The sequence below is a fragment of the Miniopterus natalensis genome, chromosome 15, assembly GCF_054644295.1.
Source record: "Miniopterus natalensis isolate mMinNat1 chromosome 15, mMinNat1.hap1, whole genome shotgun sequence".
NCBI lineage: Eukaryota > Metazoa > Chordata > Mammalia > Chiroptera > Miniopteridae > Miniopterus > Miniopterus natalensis.
Window position 1 is genome coordinate 8,306,571 of NC_142095.1, and position 20,080 is coordinate 8,326,650.

Genomic DNA, 20,080 nt, shown 5'->3' on the forward strand with positions numbered 1-20,080 from the left:
AATCAATAAAAACATTTTTTTAAAAAAATTGGAACGGCAACTTGACTTTGGGTAGGGTACCTCCCTCTGGGCCTGTTTGCCCACCTTTAAAATGAAGGGAGTGGACCAGTTTTTTAAACTGTAATCAGAGGACCCCTAGTGTTCCACAGGGGTATTTGAGACTTAAGGGAAGGCCTGTTGAACCGCCCATGAGCCTCTTCCATTTGCTCACTTGGGCAAACCTGCTTTTTTTTTTTTTTTTTTTTAAATCCTCAACTGAGAATGCTTTTTCCATTGCTTTTCAGAGTGGAAGGGACAGACAGAAACATTGATGTGAAAGAGACACACTGATTGGTTGCCTCCCACATGCACCCCAACCAGGACCAGGGATCAAGCCTGCCACCTAGGTACGTGACCTTGGCTGTAATGGAACCGGGGACCCTTCAGTCCACAGCCCGACACTCTAACCACTGAGCCAAACCGGCTAGGGCTGGGCAAGCCTGCTTTTACAAACCACCATCTCTGTCCAATTTCTTTTGGTGAAAATATTCCTTTGCTGAAGGGAAAGTTTGACCAGATGACTCCTATAGTCCAACCTTCCAGCGTTTCTAGCTCTAAGGTCCTCAGTCAAAAATTTATCTTCCTCTCAAGACTCTGTGCTCAGCAGCAAAATAAACCAAACACTGGACAACTGCTCCCTAAAGGGCTCCTTCATTAGAAATTATTCCCCAAACAGGGCATTTAACCCTCGTAAGGGGTAAATAAAAAGGCATCAACCCCACCAAAAGGATTCAAAGCTGGTGTTTATTACCAAATATCAGTCACAGGCCAAAAACTTAATGTTACTGCAGAAAGCAGTGAGGTGATTTCTGGGGCTTTCCTAGGTTTTGGGGTGTGTTTTTTAGGTAGTAGAGATTACCATTATTTTATTAGCAGGGAACCATGTTCATTTAGTGAGATAAACCAGGAACTCCAAAATGTGAGACCTGCCTTGCTGATTCGGATCTGGGGCGGTGCCCCAGAGCTATCTTTTTTAATAACTCAGCAAATGACCCTTGTGCCCAGCCATGTTTGGGATGGCAGAGCTCATATTCTGCAGTAGTCCTGAATATAACTGATTTTCTAGGCTTCTCTGCTCCGCTTACTAAAATATTGCTCAGGGTTGCCTGCTGCAGTGTAAGACTGGAATGCGGGGGGTATGTAGGTTGGGGATCTTGGAGATCTGGAAAACACACCCCTGCCCTACAGGAACTTAGCCAAAGTCCCAGGACAGTCCATTTAGGAGAAACCCACTGTCTCCAACTGGGCCCCACGCTTCTGAAGGGCAGAGATGGAGACCCATGCTTAGCTCCCTCCCCACAGGACCATGGTAGACCAGGCACTCAACCATTCACAACCATTCACATGTACCAAGCAGGAACTCCCACGGATGTTAGAGTCGGCCCTGTAAGGGGGAGAACACCCTTTTATTTATTCCTAATTCCCATGAAAGGAAACCTCAATCCCCTACCAAATGACAAAGAGAGACAACAGGATTTTATTATTATTTTATTTTCATATACAAAAAGATAAAACTTGAAATAGTTCTAGATTTTTCCTCCTATTCTGTTGGGGTGTGGCTGCTTCTTCACACGGGGAGGGGGGGACTACATTCACATCGGTTTATTTGAGGACCCAGTGCAGAGTTCAAGCAGCAAAACCCCAACTTTGCAGAGCTAATTTCAAACTTGACACTCATTTCTAAAATTACCACAGTAAAAAGGAACAAAGATCCACTGCAAATGAATGAACTATGATACAATGTTCTTTCCAAAATGTCTTCATTTTGCAACTGTAATTACATGGATGTCTGCTTTAGGCCATTTTAGATGTGTGCGTGTATATAATATATATGTGTGTGTGTGTAATATATATATATATATATATCAGCGCACTTTTCAAATCCAGACAGGGTAACAGCAACAAGCTTAACTCTGTATATATATATGTAGTTTTAAAAACATGGTACTTTAGTATAATTTTTGTTAATTCAGTAGTACAAGCTATTTCTGGTCTACATAATTTTTATTTTATAGCTACAAGGATGAAAGTGACCTATTACATTTACACCTCACATATCCTGGTATACAAACAGTACTTCATTGAATTTGAGCCCCAAACTAGAAGTCTTTCGTTTTAACAACTGAAGAGCTTCCTCACTTCTACAGCCTTAAATCAGAGACTAGTCACATTTCCAGAGTTTGCAATTACTCGTTTTAAAACTGCAAGAAACAGGTGAATCCAAACTTTTAATTACAATTTTTTTTATATACAAGTTAGATAACACAGCTCAATAACTTCACTACCATCCTAAACCAACACACACATTCTCCACCAAGTTAGACAAGTCTTAGGATTTTCCTCTTTCTCCTTACAAATAATGTACAAATTTAGAAGTCGCTGGTAAAACTGATACATAAGATGGCAAATGAGAGGTGAAACTTTTCGTTGGTTCCAAAATTCATCCGGCAAATTTTATACCCTGCTGCTGTGTTTCTTTATGTGTCTGTTACATGCAGAAGCTCTTTTCACAAGAACTGACATCAAACTCGATATAAAATTTACAGTACTGTATAGTTATTCAGATTCGAGGACAAATGTGGAAAAACATTAACAGGTGAAAAATTCGGCCTTTGACACTACCGTTAAGATCATGTCAAACCCATAAGCAGATTCTTTTGTACAGTTGAAAATGGCTTTGTGTTGACTTGTGGCGTGGAATTGAAATCTAGAAGTTATGTTTCTAATCTGCGGTAACCCTCACCCTCAATTCTCAAGTACCACTCAATGTTCTTTGAATTTTTACAAAATTCTAGAAGAAGAAAAAAAATGGGGGGGAAAAGCCGCTGGCATTTTCACAATTCCTCCCCTCACGAGAGGTCTTAACACTTTCAGATGAGATCGCCTAGGAATCTCTGTGATCACTGGCTCTCAGACGGCATTGGACAATGACTTGGACGCTTCCCAAATCAAAACCCAAATGTTGCCTAATCTAGCCTACTCTCTCGTCTCTGTCATTGCTGGTAAAATTTGGATGAGCGCGGTTTTCCCTTATGGAGAAATTATTTGGCTAAAATGCACGTGACTTGTGGCAGTGCTCAGTGAAAACCCCACTTGGGCTAAAGCACTTGCAGGGACTCAAGTCCACAGTCCACTGAGCGGGGCAGAGACCAAACACCACCAGGGCCGAGTGGAGACCCACTGGGAACACGGACCTCGGCGTCCCAGGGTCAGCGGGTCAGCAGGTGGACCCAGGTAGGCAGCCCACAGTCCTATTGGCTGAGACACCGCTTTTGATCTTGGTCTGCCATCTATGCCCCAGAGACAAAAATTCAGATGTGGTGACTGCTGGTTAATTAAACTTTTTGAACTGGTAAAAAAGACTCTTTAAAAAATATATATATATTTATTTAAAATACATTAAAATGACAAACAGCCATATCCCGCAAGGCCTAATTTCACAGCAACATATGCTAACAGACGTCTTCCCCGAGTGCACTGCGGTGGAGGGTGGGTTTTTGAGTCTGCCACGGAAAGGAATGTTCGACATTGGAGCTTCGGCGACTGGAAACGTGTTACAAAGAGCTCATCTTTGGAACTGACGGGTGTGCAAGCCAGTCCATTGGATCACTTTGCCCGTTCAGACACGAGAATACTGAAAATGGCAGAGTTCGAAGAGGGACACAGGAAGCACCGTTCGATGACACTCCAGACCCGCCCACCACAGTGCGTGAGGAGCTTGCCAGAAGCCCCCCTTTTTCAGTCCTTGGGAAAAGTCCACTTCACAACACAGAAGTGCCTACACGTGGCAGGGTCCCTGCCCATGTATGTTACAAGCCTACAGTATCGAGGCCCCGGATGGTGACACTGTTCGACGTGAGGTCTGAGGTAACTGGTTCTTAAAACACCTGGAGCACAGAAACTGCATCCAGAAGTTACAGCTGGGAATAAAGAAAATAAGTGGGGCTGGGAGCTGGAAAAGACAAGTAGAAAAAAAGCTTACAGCAGTTGCTTTTGGGGGGAGGCAGGTGACAAAAACAAAGGCACAACAGAATTACATTCCCAGAGACGGGCTGGAGGGCGCAGAAATGGTCTTTTATGGGGAACAGGGAAAGGAACGATGGGTGGGTTCCCGGAGGGCTACTGGATCTGTTGAAATGAAATTTATTCCAAGTACAAAACGGGCCAAGTGTAAAACTTCACTCTGCACCAGACCGAATGAGCAGCACAGCTGACTTAAGATGACACAGGAGGGACTCTCCCGACACAACTGCCCAAGCAGGGCACCTCTGAGCGCCTGGAGCCAGCGGGCAGGTCTGGGGTGTAGGCCTCCAGCTGGGCCGCAGGACCAGCTCAAGGATCAGCTTCACTGCCCACTCCCCCCCACATCCCTATCAAAAAGGCTCACCCAAATGACCATCAGCTCTCTACCCCAAAATAAAAAGGCCTTCCACATGGCGGCGATGCTGACCTTGGTGGGAAGAGCAGGAAACCTATGGAGACATTAGAAAGATGCCCTGCCGGTGTGAGTTCTGAGCTTCCAGGCTCCCGGCTGACTCGATGGACTAAAGCCTCGAATTAACCCACTCTCGCTTCTGAACCGCCCTGACCAGAAAGGACAAGATGTGCCTGGCAGCTCTCCGTTTCACCTGATCACTGTCCACAGACCACCCTCTCCACCTTCCCCCTTTTCCAAATAAATACTCAACTGGCAATCCTGTCCTGGAAACTGGAGAATTTGGTCCTAGATCATTCAGTTTGGTGAATTACTCCTATCACCAAATCTAGTCCCGACCTGCCCCAATCTGCACCCCCATTCAATTTCTGTTCCCCCACACGACTGCATCCTAGGGCAGGAGCTTACACACTGATTTTTAACCTTTGTTGAAAAGAAATCTCAGGAGGAAGCGCAAATGTGAAACACCATGAGGCTCTTCTCGCCTCTGCCCAGGCACTCTCCTCCCATCTGCAGGGAGCCCGGCCAAGGCATCAGTCCTACGTGGCCACAGTGGAGTTCTGGCCAAACAAGACCCACAACTGGACTCCAATCCACCAGTGTATCACGGGAATCCAGGTGAGCCTAAGTCAAAGCTCCACCCACTCACACTCCAGTGTACATTAATCCTGAAAGGTAGAGCTCATGACTCTGGCTACAAAATCATCCTTATCAAACTCACTAGACTTTATAAAAATAATCTGGTATAAAACAATCTCCACACCGCGCAGAAGACTCTGTCAGGTGATATAACTAAATAGATACGTAGAGCTATAGATTTCTTCTTAAAGTAAAATTTCAAGTGTCGTATCTCTATTATAGAACCTATTCTTTTATTTACAATGCTAGTTAACAACATTCTGATGCCAACGTGATCGGGACGGATGGGGGATGAGCCCTCTTGCCCAACCGACAGCAGAAATTTGCAGGACCCAAGACAGAACTCACCCACTTGCAAAAAAAAAAAAAACACACACCAAAAAAAAAAAAAAACCCATTAGCTAATGGGTCATATTTTTCATAACTATGAGCTCAAAATGTAAACTTTGAAAATGTGACACTTTCCCACAGATGTCCAGAAGAGCCCACATCTGTATAACCTACCACACACACACGTGTCCATGTGCCTATTTCTTTAGTGTCCTGTAGTTGGCTTGCAGTTCTCAGAATTGCCCAGGCCCCAGACAACCCAGAGACACTCCAGAGGCCATCACTACACATTGGCGTTGAGAAAATGGGCATTTTAATTCACAAGGAAAAAACCACTAGTATTATCTCTACGAGCTGCCATAGGAGCCAATAAAGTATCACTGGTTTTGGCACTACAGGGATACATGGAGTACCACAACTGAAAGTCCTGCTGCTTTCATACCTGGAAGAGACCCTCACGAAACGTAACAGCTTGGTAAAAACGCAGATGGTGGTAAATCCTTTAAATTCAAAGTCCTGTCCAAACCAAAGATTACAGTAGACCCAAAATAGTGAGTATATAAAACAGGAACATTAAAAATACCTCACCAGATCATCTGGACTTTTCATTTGATGTGAGTTTGTGGGTCTCTTGGACCCATTTATTGTTTTTAAAATGTAGCTGAGACAACTGAATTTCCAAGGGGTGGGGGTGGGTTGTTGTAAACTTCAGTTTATTTTTCCTACAAAACTAAATCATTATCTTAAAAAAACTTTTCCAAGCCTTCAAAGGGTTTGGGATACATTCATAGGTGAATTGCTGGTTACAAATCAATGACCAGGAATCTTACTTAAAGAACTAGGGGTATAACCCTGAATCCATTCAACGTTTACAAATCTAGACCGAGACGATGAAAGACTTCATCAACTGAATTACTGGGCCTGTTTCTCTACCAAAAACATTACAGTTCACCGCGACTGAAACTTCTCATTACTTGGTTGAACACAGTAGCTGCTGTGTATTTTACTAGTTCAGCTTTTGTAAATAGCCATTGACCAAGGAGAATTCACATCACCCAAATGAGAAAAAGCCGTCGTGCCCTTTCCTCCCTGGTTGCTCACCCTGGATGAGGGGTGGAGTAAATTCACTGTGCTTCTTGGGAAGCTGTGGTTTAGTGCCCTTGAAAAGTGAACCACGCCTGGCTCTCTCTCCAAAGGTAAGCCATTAAGAACCCAACAGGCTACTGAAATAGCCAAGACTGACAATCAAACTAGAGTTAAGTTCTGGAACATGCTTTCCCAATCAGGGATTTATTTTTCTAGTGAGTCAAGTTCTCAGGAATAATACCTGGCTACTGGACTTTTAGTACCAATTCTAAAACCTTACGTACTTACGCTCACTATATCACTAAAAAACAACAAACCCTTGTATTACCAACAGGTCCTGGGGATTTTACATGGAATTCTTAAAAAAAAAAAAAAAAAAAAAAAAAAGGCAAAATTCCATTTGCAAGAGGGGGCCATCCAGTCCTCCCACCCTGGATGGGACGGCCACTTCCTGCCCTTGTGGCTCATAGTACAGGGGCCACGCGACTGGCTTTCTGAGCCCCACACAGCACATGGTGGACATTCAATACACAGCCAGGCTTGCCACCAAGAAAACACTACACACACAGCCCACACGCCCAGTACAGAGTGGCAGGGTGGCAGGGAACAAGAGCGTAGCCAACTGGAGAGAAAGGTGACAGAACAGGATCACCTGCTTTGCTTTCTAAAGCATGATGTGACAAGCCGTGACAAGAGGGTTAGCCTGGCCTTCGGGGGAACAGAAGAACTATCTTGGTAGCCTTGAGATGAGACCCTTTCCTTGGCTGAGAATACGTGGGTGGGGGGCTTGAGCTTCCCAAGATGTTCAAGGCTGGACACCCATGCACCAAGTCTGGACAGGATGAGTCCTAAGTCAGAAGCAGCTGGCACACATGGGGAAGCCTCCCCGGGCAGAGCTGACCCCTCTGGGCACCTACCAGAAGCCAGCACAACAGGAAGCCCTTGCTGAGTAACAAAGGCTGGTGATGCTCCCACTTTCCCTCATAACCAGGTCTCCCTGTCTCCCAAATATGGTCCATCTGCAGCCCCTGCCCTGAGTAACTCGCTCAAAGGAGGACCCCTGGTCGGGACCAATGGTCCCAGGAGAAAACCTGGCTCGTGCCGGCCTCAGATGTCTAATGACTACGCTCACGCCTCCCCGGCCCCACTCCTCCCATCACCGAGTCCTCTGCAGGACACCGTGACACAGTGTCCTCTGACCCACTTGCTTTCTTTCTCTTGCTCATAGCTGAGCTTCTCTGGTAAGGGATGTTTCCCCTCAGGAATCGTCAGTGTTTGCAAACACAACACCCCAAAGCCCGTCCCACAGCCAGGAGCCTGCTGGGATGAAGGATAGTAGAAAAGAGAAAGTGAGGGTTCTTGGCTGCCCTCCCCCTGCAGATGGGGCAGCCTCCCCCCGGGCAGGGATGATGCCCGACTCCCTTACAGCCGGTCCTTCACAGAGCCACCTGAACTCCCCGAAAATGAGTGTCACATGAAATCTTCGTGGCGAAGAACACGGTCCCTATAATCCCCCCACACACAAACTGGGCTCCAGATGGTGCACTCCCCAGAGAATACATGACAGCAGACAGACAAATACCTTAGAGGCAAAGGGTACACCCAGGCTCCCTGTGCACACCCCGGGAAGAAATCACCCCTCCTTCCAGCCAGCAGCAGCCGTCGGGAACACGGCCCATCTGACAGGTGCATTTCACAGCAGGATGGCGAGAGGTAGCCTGGAGCCCAGAGAGCTGGCACAGAGCCCCCTGGCCTCTCCCCTCTCCTGGCCACACCTAACAGGACCATCTCCTGACAGCATCCTGGTGCCAAGACCCCAGAGAGATGCCACAGTGGCCAAACACAGGGTCAGCAAAGAGGGAGCCCACCGGATAAAAGGCACGCAGGCCACCAGGAAGGTGTCCTGACCAGCAGGTCCCCACGTGAGGGCCACGGCTCAGCCCTCCACAGCCAGGACCAAACTAGTTTTTCTGAAAGTCAAGCCAGCACACAAAAGTAAAGCCACCCAGAGGACACAGCCACAGCAGGAGAGGCTGGCCCGGGGGTAGAACAGGGACCCAGTCATGCCCGTGGCACATCAGCTACATGTGTTACTGGTTCACTTGTTTCGAGGGTGAGAAGTGGAGATGCCCAGCACTGCCTGAGGAGAAAGCTAAAGAAATTAGATATGGCACTTTTCAATAAATACTTTAAAGCTTCTTAAAGAAATAAGTGAAAAAGACAAGCAACTGCTGTAAGGCCTGTTTTGCCGTTAAAAACTATTCCAAGGGAAGAAAAACACCACAGCACAAAATAGTGTGTTTTTTTAAAGTAAACAACAACACAGCTTACAAAAAAACAGAAAACAAGAAAAAACAAACACCTGTCCCTGTAACCACCTTGGCCAGCTCACATTTTGACCCATGAAGCAAAAACTGAGCTCTGGGGGGGGGAGCAACCTCCCCTTCCCTGCCGCCCTGTGCCCAGACAGGCCCGGGACGCCGCTCACGGCGTGCTGAGCACCGCAGACGGCCCCGGGGTGCGCCGGCGGGCTGCGAACTCCCGGCGACAGTGACAGCCCCCCGGCCAGCTCGCCCAGCACAGACCCCTAGTCAGTGTGGATCCACAGACACACTACGGGTCTCTTCCACGATCGCCGCTGCTAACGTCCTCAAGAAACCAAATCTCAAGTAAAATGACCTCCTGCAGGTCTCCAAGGGCCACAGTTTCACCGAGTTACAGTGGGGTTACCTGTCATTCTGAACATCAACCCATCAAGTGGCGGGAGACGTCGGAACCTCCAAATGACCCAAGAGGAGGTGACCCCTCCCAGTCTCACCCCATCGCCCACCAACTCCCCTCAAGATGAAGAGATTCAGTTTTTAAATAAAATGGTCTAAAGAAACCAGAAGGAAAAGCCTTCACCAACAGGCGTGATGAATGCCCGGACTCGGCCCAACAGCCGACCGACCTACAGTTGGTGACAATTATTTACAAGGGGCGTTATCAAACAAAAATGGTCGCGCTACCTACAAGACTCAAACTTGTTTTCTTTTTCTCTATTTCTCTTAAACTTTCTTGTCATAAAAGCCAACTTACATTAAAATATACTTATTACAAAACAACACAACTAATAAAATAGATAATAAAACTTACACGAGTAGAAAATTCTGAGGTATTTCTGGTTTGAGGTGGTCTGTGGTCGTGAAGTTTTATTTTTTTCAAAATTTAAACCTCGGAAGCCACATAGCAAAGCTTTGTGTGTGTACGTGGATGTGTGTGTTTTGTTTGTGTGGTGTGTTCTTTAAATTTTGCATGTTTCATAAATTTAAAAAAAAGTCAAATGTTGAAACAGCAGCATTAAGAACATTCACTGACCAGAGCAAGATAGTTATGGCATCATAACGGGGTTTTAGAAAATGCACCACTTTAAGGGGTCTGGAGAAAGCCGTGTCCACAAGCCACAGAAAGGGGACAGTCATGTCACCACAGGGGGTAGAGCCAGCACTGCAGGACTCTGGGGTCCCTCTGCAGGGGGGCGGGTCTCGGGCCTCCCGGGGAATTCCTCTAGTCCTCGCCGAGCAGGGCGCCCCCTGTGGGCATCTCCCTGAACTGCTCCAGGAGGAAGCGATGTATTTCAACTTCTCCTTCAAAGATATTTACAGCATCTTACGAAGAATGCACTCACTGTGCAATACAATATACCGTGATTTCCACCCTTACCTCAGCTTTAAAAATAGGGCAGAAAGAAATGTTTTGTCCAAGCCCGAGTTAGTGGGAAAAACTGGCCAGGGCCAGCAGATGGGTCAGAGCCACACCCGCTTTGGGACTTTCTCCAAACCCCGCTCTTGCCGTTCATGCTCGGCCTCCGCACGGTCCTTCCCCTCAATTCCTCGTTACCTGAGAAGTAGCCTCATAGCAAAGGATGTTGCTCCAACATGTGCCCGAGTCCAGTGTCGCTCTGTTCCAGACCGGCCCCCAGCTCCGCCCTCCCCTCCTCCTCCCAGCTCTGCCTCGGTCAGGACACCCGTTAATCCGTGCAAGACACATCTGCTGTTTCTTAAACTCACTGTCTAAAAAGGGGGAAAAACACAATGGGGGGGGGACGAGGGAAGAAGGAAACTCCTCTGGAGGAAGGTGGGTTCCACGTAACAGTCTTCAAAGGTTCCTCTGGGAAGAGTTTGCAGCATTTAGTTTCCTAAGACAGGAGATGGGTTTCTCTGTGTCGCAGGTTCTGAGACGACGAACGAAGAGAAAGCGGGAGACATGACCCCAAGGACGGGAGGTGGCTGAGGCTCCTCAGCATGGCGCTGGCTCTGCATTCACAGCTCAGCACCTCAGCGCCTGCTGACGCATCCGCTGTTGCGATACAGTAGAGCAATGTGCTGGTAAAACTGATCCAATCCAAAAAATAATATTAATAATAATTATAATAATTATAATAATAATAAAAAGTCAAGGTAAAATAGCAGCTGCTTTGTATGTGTTTGTTGGTGTTACGGGATTTCCAGAACAAAACACAACTTTTTTTTTTTCCTTTCCTCTTCAGATCCACTGAGTCTGGAGAGCCACTGGTGTCTGGGCTTAGATGCTTGACTCTTTCGGGGGCAGGTCCACATTGGTGACGGAGGTCACCAGAGAGACAAGACAGTCCGAGGTAGTGCCGTTGACCGACCTCCGGATCAGGGACACCCGCTCCTCCACGCAGCCTGCGGACAGGCGAGCCTCTGCGTCGTGGTCCCAGCACTCCTCGATGGTCACACAGAGCTGGGCCAGGCCCTGCTCAATGACAGGGGAGAGGAAAACACAGGCTCATTAGCACCCCTCAGTGAGGACAAGCCTGGGGGACAGCAAGCTTGATGATGTTCCTGAGGATCAGGCACAGCTCACAGGTGAGTCCCAACCCAAGCAGCAGCCAAGCAGCAGGGGGCTAAGGGATGCTGAGGGAATCAGGATGCCGTCCCTCCTGGCAGTCACCATCCTGAGTCCACTGGCCTCCCACCACAGCCCAACAGAAGGTCTACTGAACCTCAACGTAGGAAGGAGGGAACCAGGACCCTCCTGGGGCAGATACAGTGACACTCAGACAAAACTCTTACTCAAAGCCAAAGTCACGTAAAGGCCAAAAAGCAGTGGTCACAGTGAAGACCAAAGGAGGGCACTGTCCCCCTCCCCCAACTCCCCTCAGTCCCTGGGGCCACTCCCTAGAGTTCAGGGAATGTGGTGGTATGACACCCTATGCTGGAGTCAACTGTGCGGAGCCGGGAAACGTAGAGAGTGGACAGAAGGCCCACATCCAGGAGCTCTCTGGCTGGCTCAGCTACACCAAGACCTCGCTGGACCCTGGGCTCCTCATCAGGGAACCGGACCAGCTACCCCAGCATTTCTGCCTTGGGAGACTGAGAAATTCTGAGGCAGAAGGTAGATTCTGACCCAGCTTCCACCTCCTTCACTTACAACCCTGGGTTCCAGGGAGCAGCGTGGCAGCTGAACTTGGCCTCAAGAACTTGACCTCTGACAGTATATATGGTCAAGGGCTCACCCCCAGTGGTCCCAAGGCAGTCCTTTTTCTGAATTAACCCTGGGGTGGGCAGGGGGGTGGGAATCTATGGAGCTGAAGGCAAATATCCTTCCAAGAAAGGAAATGGTTTGCACGAGTGGGGTCTAACAGCCCCGAGTGGAGGAGCCCAGATGCCACTTGGCTCAGCCCATGCCCAGAAAATGATGAAGGCAGAGAACAGAGAATATTAAACCAGAACTCATCCATATTAAGCATTTATATGATGCAAATGTCCAGCCAAGAGATTTATAATGATAACTCATTAAATCTATTACTACCCAGAAGGGACAGAGGCTCGGAGAAATAAAACAATTGGCCTGAAGTCACCCAGCTACTGATTGCCAGATCCAGGACTCAAACCCAGATGGGTCAGGCTGAGGGCCAGCAGGCTCCACTGCATTGGTGACCTACATGGGGGCAATCTGGGCCCTGGCCAAGAAAACCCAGAGCTGTGTCCCTGCAGAGCACTGAACCTCCCCTAACACTTCCCTGTTGGGAGAGAGAAAACACACTAAGTGGCCTCTGGCCTGGTGGAGGAGGAGAGGGCTGGCTTGCTGCCTGAGGCATCCTCTCTTTCTGCCCCATACCCCCTTAATCTCAGGTTCCTGCCACACATGGAGGGGCTCCCCTCCCTGCTCCCTTGTAGTCGCCTGCTACCCAGGCCCCTCACCGGATGTTTCAGCCAGTGATCCTTAATGGCAGGCCGCATCTTCTTGTGTACGACCACCTCCTGCAGCTCCTCCAGCGAGGGGTGCTGGCCAATCTCTTCCTCAAAGGGCAGCATGTACTCATCCACGGGTCCTGGGGGTAAGAACGAGCCCAGTGGGTCACCCCCAGGTCTTGCTGCTCCCCACCCACCTGCAGGATGCTCGGGACCAGCTCACTCACCATCGGCAGCCTTGCAGCGGGAGACGAGCTCCCACAGCACCAGCCCCATGGCATACATGTCGATGCGCAGGAAAGCATCTCTCTGGAAGTTGATGGCCCCCTCGAGCACCTCAGGGGCCATGTACCGCCGTGTGCCCACCTGCACAAGGACGGGGAGGGTCTATGGTCACCAACTGTGCATGATGCTCTCACAGCCAAACAGGGAGGTACGTCCCTTGTGCACCAGATGGGACCAGGACGACAGAATTCAGAGCAGGACACTGACAGTGACAGCAAGGATCAATGCGCCACATTCGCGGGAGGGTCATGAGAGGTCATAGTGTAAACTGTACCTCAATGGTCATTTAAAATGTCACACACTCGAGAAAGCAGTGAGCTAACCTGGAGCTGCTGCCCCTGCCCCACCAACACCTCACAGGTCACAACGATGTGAGTTTGAGATTAACACCAAAAACAAAAGAGGGAGGATACTTAAAAACATTAATAGGGATTATTTAAGGATGACTGATTTAGGCTTAATTTTTATTTATTTTTCTAAGTGTTTGGGTTTGGATTCTTAGCATGCTTCTATTTTCTCTTGCTTAATAATTATAACTGGAAAGAAAAAGAGAAAGACTGAGGTGACAAGAATGAGAGGCCAAAACCCCAGCTGGGAATCTGAGTTTCTCAGCGGACGGGCTGGCTCGCTCGACTGCCCTCCAGGCCTTGCTTTCTCCCAGTGGGTGAGAGCACTGTTCTCGAGCAGCTCTGAGCTCGCGAAGCAACCCTTGGCCTGCACTTCGCCAGCTGAGCATTAGAAGGGCAATGCCACCCCTGTGCCAGCCCCCTTCTTGCACCCCAAGTCTCATTACCTGCCCATGGGTGTCCCCCGGAGGTTTCCCTGGCTCAAACCGAACAGCCAGGCCAAAGTCAGCCAGCACAGCTGTGAGGTCGCTCTTCAGCAGGACGTTCTTGCTTTTAAAGTCCCTGAGGAGACAAGAGGATTGAGATGAAGATGAACATCATGGTCCAACCTCCCTGCTCCTGGTTCCCCATCGTGTCTCTCAAGATACTGGAGCCTGCGCCCTACAGCCACCAGAGATCCCAGAGCAGGCCATTCTACCCTATCTGGAGCAGGGTCTGCACCAGAGTAAAGATTCGAGAACCTGCAAGTGGGCAGTTTTAGGACATTCCCACCAATGCTGGCACGAGAATCCCTAACTGCCCTTCCCCAGAGCTGTTAGAGTGACACCTACCCCAACCTGCCTGGCGAACTCCATCCCAGGCCCCACAGTACTAAAGGCAGGCCCTTGCATTTGCAGAAGGGTTGAGGGCAGGCATATGGACCTGGGATTCGTGTTTTCTGAAAAGGGTTTACAGTATTTACGATGTGAGCAAGCACAGAAGTTGAGCTTGTCTGGGTTTCTGTGGAGGCCCCCCCGAGAGGCTCAAGCCCACCACAGAAGCAGAGCAGGGTGCTGGTGTGTGCGCCCAGCCCACCCCTCACAAGCAGTTACTTCCGGTCCTCAGACTCCCTAGTGCCTGCCTTGGCCTTGTCCTGAGGACTAACCTGAGGGACTAGAAAGCACACATGCTTGGGGCCGCCCCGGGACACTTATTATGCACTACTATTAGGTCGAACCATATGGAAGAGTCTACATTCAACTGTTTTTGACCTACAAAGATGGCAATTTCATACAGTCAACCTTTCAGGACACTACTGTCAGCACCATTAGGGGCCCTTCAGCTTTGAACCCTGGAATCCCAGGCTCGTTCCCCTCCCTCACAGCACACACAGAACCACACTACACTAGGGACGGCCACGTTACTCAACTTCTCTGCACTACTGTTCCCTTATCTGTGAGATGGGGCTGAGAAAAACCATCTCACAGGCGGCGGCGAGTATAAAATGAGCTGTATTTCTAAGTATCTACAGCACTAGGTGCCAGGCAGCAGCACTAAGACGAGGAGTTAACACAGTGCCCCAGAGGGTCCTTTCAGAGGATTTGCAGGGTCAAAATTATGTTCATAATAATCCATTGTTTGTCTTTTTTAAGCTCATTCTCTCAAGAGTATAGAGTTTTCCAGAGGCTACATACATGTGAGGTCATTACTCTGACAGTTAGTGGAATGTGTGTGCGTTAATACAGCGGATGTCAACAGACATAAGCCACATATACAAAAGTTCTTTTTAACTGTGGAAAGGGACTGGAACCAAAAAGTTTGAGAACTGCTGAGCCAACTCTCTGAAGTAATGGAGTCAGCATTTCCTCCTGCGGGCCACTGGAGGGCACCAAGAAACCGGCTTGCGAGGCCAGGCCCAGAGCAGGTGGGAGGCAGGCAGCCGCAGGTGGGCCCAGGCTCTTGTGCCCAGTCACCTCTGACACACCATAGCGTGGCTAGGCATGTTTATGAAATGAAGACACACACACCCATCAAGGCCCCGTTCTCGCCCTCCAACCGTCTCTGTAGCTCCAGGCCAAGCACAGGGAGGTCAACTGCTAACGCAGGTACCTGTGGGCAATAGACGGCTTGTGGCCCTCGCCACGGCACCAGGGCACGTCCTCGTGCAGGTACGAGAGACCTCTTGACATTGTCTCTGCTACATGACACAGTTCGTTCCACGTGATGATGTTCCCCTTGAGGTAATCCGTGAGGGAGCCCTAGAGGAGACAGCATAGAGCTTAAGCACAGGTTCTGGGTACAAGACAGGACCAGCCCTGCCCTGGGAGGCTGTCTCAGTGGACCAATGGCTAGGTTCCTCTCCTGGGAGGCTGGAATTGACATAGAAGATATATGAGGCCAGTAGAGGTGGGGAGGCAGGGATTCAGAGGTGTTAATTATGAAGTCACTACTCTTATTTGTAAGAATTTATCCGAGAGTTAGGGGTGCTTACTGCAGGCACTCATGTCCACACCTGTGGCAGAGTACCTTACTCTGGAAGGCCAACATGGGGCCCATGGTCGAGGTCACCCTATCCTGGGTGTCCATTTCTAAGGCACGTGGCTCACCTTGTCATGGAAGGCCGTGATGAGCCACAGCTCCACCTCGAGGTTGGAGCCTCGCTTCTCGGCAGCGATGAACTGCAGCAGGTTCTCGTGCTTCATGCCAGGCGTGCTGAAGATCTCCCGTTCGCTCTGCCATGACTGCTTGTCCTGAGGCAAGGACGCAGCTGAACCCCACTGCAGCCACACAGCCTACAGCAGAATCCCCACCCTCACCCCATTCCCCCAGCCCCAGCACTGGTAAGGGAGGGAGGCAGAAAACCTGCACTGAACCAGGCCCTGGAGCACAGGCCAATAGTGATCCCAGAGATCACTGAAGGTCAGCACTTGATTTACAAATGACCCACTGAGGTCCAGAGAGGGGAGCGAGTAGCCTAGTATCACCCAACAAATGAGAGACACAGCTGGGCCTGGCTTTGCTAAAGGTCTCAGGCAACTGCTTGGGGCAGCCTGGTGTCCAGGATCTCTAAGTAGAACCTGACGTCAAAACAAAGCCCTGAAAACCAGAGCGCATCAAGGATTTGCAAAGCCCTACCTAGTGGTACAATAAATTTCACTACCCCCAAGGGGGCCCACTTCTTTCTCATCCCAGTGATAAAGGGCCTGGGCTGCCCTTGGGCAAGAGAGCTGAGGCCACAGCACAGGTGGGAAACCTGGAGCCCCACAAACACTCACCTGGAGCGGGAAGATCTTGACAGCCACAAAGTCGTTCATGAGCTGTGCCTTCCAGACACAGCCAAAGCGCCCCCGAGCCTTGATCTCCAGAAGCTGCAGTGGCTTCAGGCCCACCAGAGGGGATGGGGGTGGAGGTCCAGGGTCCTGGGGGAGATCAGGGCTTAAAGAGTCTGTCCTGGCCTCACCACCTCTACCCCTGCCCCGCCCTGCCCTGAGCCAGCCGTCTCACCTCGTGGATGTCTACGTGGCCGTAAGGGGCCTTTCGATGCCGGTACATCCAGAAGGCCAGCAGGACAATGAGGGACAGGCCCCCGATGGGCAGCAGCGAGTAGGCCAGCACCGTGAGCAAGGTGGGGGCTGTCGGGGGTGGCTCGTACGTGACTGGGGGACACACGGAGCCCTGTGTCACACAGCCCGCCCACCCGTGCTCCTCCAGGGCCAGAGAACCCTGCTGCAGCCACTGCCCACCCAACTCAGGAGCTGAGGGCTCCTCCCAGGCCGAGAGGCCCAAGCCCGCTTCTCCCAGGGCCCTCACCTTCCGGGCCCCCAGCCTCCGGCAGGTGGGTGAAGCGCTCATTGCAGAAGTTGCCTTCGCAGCAGCAGAAGTACACCTGGGGGTTCTCCTCAGTGGCCACACACTCCTGCCTGGAAGCACAGTTCCCCACATAAACCCTCAGCCGAGGGATGCAAGCCTCTCTAAGGCCCATCCAGCCAGACCTCTCCCCACAGACAGACAACCTCATAGGGAACCACCTCCCTAGAAGTGGGACCCAAAGTCGGGGAGGGACAGCTGGGTGGACACTCACTGGGAGCCTCCTCGGGATTGGAGCTGGGACCCTGCAGCATCTCTGCTTGTCCAAGCTCTCTCAAGAGCCCCTTGTCTTTCCCCTCCCACCCTGAATGCCAAGCTTGGATTCAAGACACCCTGAGACCTGCACAGACAGTGGGCAGTGTGCCAGCAGGTGGACTCCGGTGGGACCGAGGGAGGGGTGGCCAGAGGACAGGGTGCGCCCCACCTGTCATAGCAGTTGAAGTCATCCAGCCAGCAGCCCTTCTTGACGAGTTCGATGGTGCCCGAGCTATTACGCCAGGAGGCGTAGCAGTGCAGCCGCTTGTCCTGCTCGCCCTCGCAGCGCTCCAGGCCGCTCTGGTTGGTGCGCTCCAGCTCCCAGTTGGCGTTGTAGTAGATGCACTCCCGAGTCTCGGCCTCCCCACGCCCAGAACCTGTGGCCCACCCCAGAGGGAGGTGAGAGATGTGGTGAGCACTCCACCCATCCCTGCTCCCGGTCCTGGACTCAGGCCACCCTGAGGGAGGCTAAGTGCTGGGTGGTAGGCCCCACACGACCCACCCATATGACACCTCTTAGCTTAGTGTGCCAGCCAGCAGCAGCTCCCCCATCTCATTTTTATCCCTGCAACTGTCCCCAGGCCCAATCAAGAGGGAGGTGGCCATATACCTAACAACACAGGCTGGAGAAACAGACACCCAGACTGACGGCCAGATGCAAAAAAGGGGGCTCCACCAACGCATGAGGCACCTGGGTGGGGGCTGCTTCCCTGGCCATTCTCTGGTCAGACCCCACCCATTCTGCATCACTCTGCAGTGATGGAGGCTCCTTCTAGAAGGCCTGGCCAGAAGCAAGCTGCAAATCTCAAAGCTCCAGTTAGGGCTTTAAGGATTCAGAATGTCAGCCAACCAGAAGGCTAGTGTCTAGCTATGGCTCTGGCCATTCAATGCCACTGTGCCTAGACTCAGACACAAGTAAGACAAAAAAGAGTGGGTTCCCGACCACCAGGCAGCTGGGACCCAGCCTGGTCCACAAGGTCCACAAAGAGGCTCATGTAGGGTGCACACCGGCTTCCCCCAGCCAGGCCCTGTACCCAGCTGAAGGTTTGAGGGGAGAACTTGAGGGAGCAGGGTGGGCGGAGGAGACCACAGGCTGAGCAAACACACAAGGCCCAGGACCCAGGTTGGCTCCCATCATGATGCACATAGGTCCCTCTTACCCATCTGCTGCAGCATCTGGCAAAGCACCCAGTCCAGAGGGCACAGGGCTCCTCTCCCAGTCTGGGGGCCCACTGCATTCACAGCAGCAATTCCATAGAGGTCCCCAGAGAATGAGACTCATGGGGCACACAGGGGAGCTGGGCACTGTGCTTCCCTCACTGCAGTTACACCCCACTGCCAGGCCTTGAACATGCTGGGCTCCTGGGCTTAGTTAGCACAAGTGACCACCTCTGGCTACAAGATGGTCCCCACTTTCCACTTTAAATGTCAGCTCTTCCCTCTCCCTGGAGACCAAGTCAACTCTACTGCCACATGCCTTTGTGCTCCAAAATCTAGCTGCTCACCCTTGAAAGGGATACTTTAGGCATTCAGAAAGTGTAAAAATAATGTAACCAAAGATAATCCCCAAGAGAAATAACATAATGGAGACTCACATAAGAAATAATATATTACAACTGTGCTCAACAACCGCTTTTTAAATGTCAGGCTTCCCCCATGAGCCTGTGAAGTTGATAAAGGAAGAAGCCCTGTCTTGAGTGCTAGGACCAGTTCTGGACACATGATGAATGGATGGCAAGAGGGACCAATGAATGGACAGAAGGACACAGTTATTTCCTGGCTAAGGCAGGATTTCAAAGGGAGGGGACAACAGGAGGGATGGCCTCAGCCTGCTGCCCAAGCTCTTGGGTCCTCTGGGGAGTTTCCATCTCCATTCAGGCAACAAGCAACAAGCCCCCTGCCCAAGGCTAGGAGCCAGAACAAGGGAGGCTGGCAGACACTGAGAGTGGCCCAGTTACTCTCTCCAGGCCACAGATCAGGCAGGGACCCCTCTGGTCACTACTGTGGGCAGGACCCAAGTGCACAGGGCTGGGAACTCCAAATCTCAAGGCTCCAGAGGTAGAACACAAGGGTTTGAAATGTCACTGGACTTCACCTCTGACCAGATCCTCCTACAGGTGACCAAGAAACGCAGCCATGAGCTGTCAGACTTCAGTCAAATCCTGGCTCTTACGCTTCCTAGCTGTGTGACCCGGGGCAAATTACCAAACCACCCCATGCCTCTGTTTCCCTGCTTGTGAAATGGGGTAACAACAGCACACCTCCTAGGGCTGTCCCCAGAGTGAAATGAGTTGGTGCATTTTAAGTCTGGTTAGAACAATGCCCAGCACTGGCATGTGAGCTGGTATGTTAGAGCCATACCCCTCCCCTGCTGCCCTTCACAACACAAGCCCCAGGAGGGGCCCCCAGCCCACCAAGCGAAGAGTGTTGCACGCTCACGCCTGCGAGAGCTTTGCATTCAGAGCCTGAGAGGGACCGGAGGAGATGGCAGACTCCAGGCCCCTCCCACACCACGCCCAAGCTCTGCTGCCAGCTGGAGACCCAGGGGCCTCCCCCAGCCTCCCTCCTCCCTGGCAAGCTCTCTGCTTCTGCATACACTCAGCTATTTATAGCCTCTG

At 50.8% G+C, this 20,080-nt stretch overlaps 1 protein-coding gene across 2 annotated transcripts in view; it reads right to left on the reverse strand.

Annotated features, from left to right (window-relative positions):
• Window positions 1-1,514: 1,514 nt before the first annotated feature.
• Window positions 1,515-20,080, reverse strand: part of ACVR2B (activin A receptor type 2B) — a 29,676-nt gene continuing 11,110 nt past the window's right edge. Inside the window, exons 2-11 of one of the 2 annotated variants that reach the window (XM_087824853.1) lie at window positions 17,632-17,839; window positions 17,151-17,260; window positions 16,845-16,972; window positions 16,616-16,759; window positions 15,947-16,090; window positions 15,450-15,598; window positions 13,808-13,922; window positions 12,957-13,095; window positions 12,739-12,869; window positions 1,515-11,287 (exon numbers count right to left, since the gene is read on the reverse strand). In XM_087824853.1, coding sequence (XP_087680979.1) covers window positions 11,093-11,287; window positions 12,739-12,869; window positions 12,957-13,095; window positions 13,808-13,922; window positions 15,450-15,598; window positions 15,947-16,090; window positions 16,616-16,759; window positions 16,845-16,972; window positions 17,151-17,260; window positions 17,632-17,839 — 1,463 coding nt within the window. In that variant the 3' untranslated portion in view covers window positions 1,515-11,092. Of the gene's footprint in view, window positions 11,288-12,738; window positions 12,870-12,956; window positions 13,096-13,807; window positions 13,923-15,449; window positions 15,599-15,946; window positions 16,091-16,615; window positions 16,760-16,844; window positions 16,997-17,150; window positions 17,261-17,631; window positions 17,840-20,080 lie in introns of both variants that reach the window. The other variant, XM_016196177.2, reaches the window with a different exon arrangement.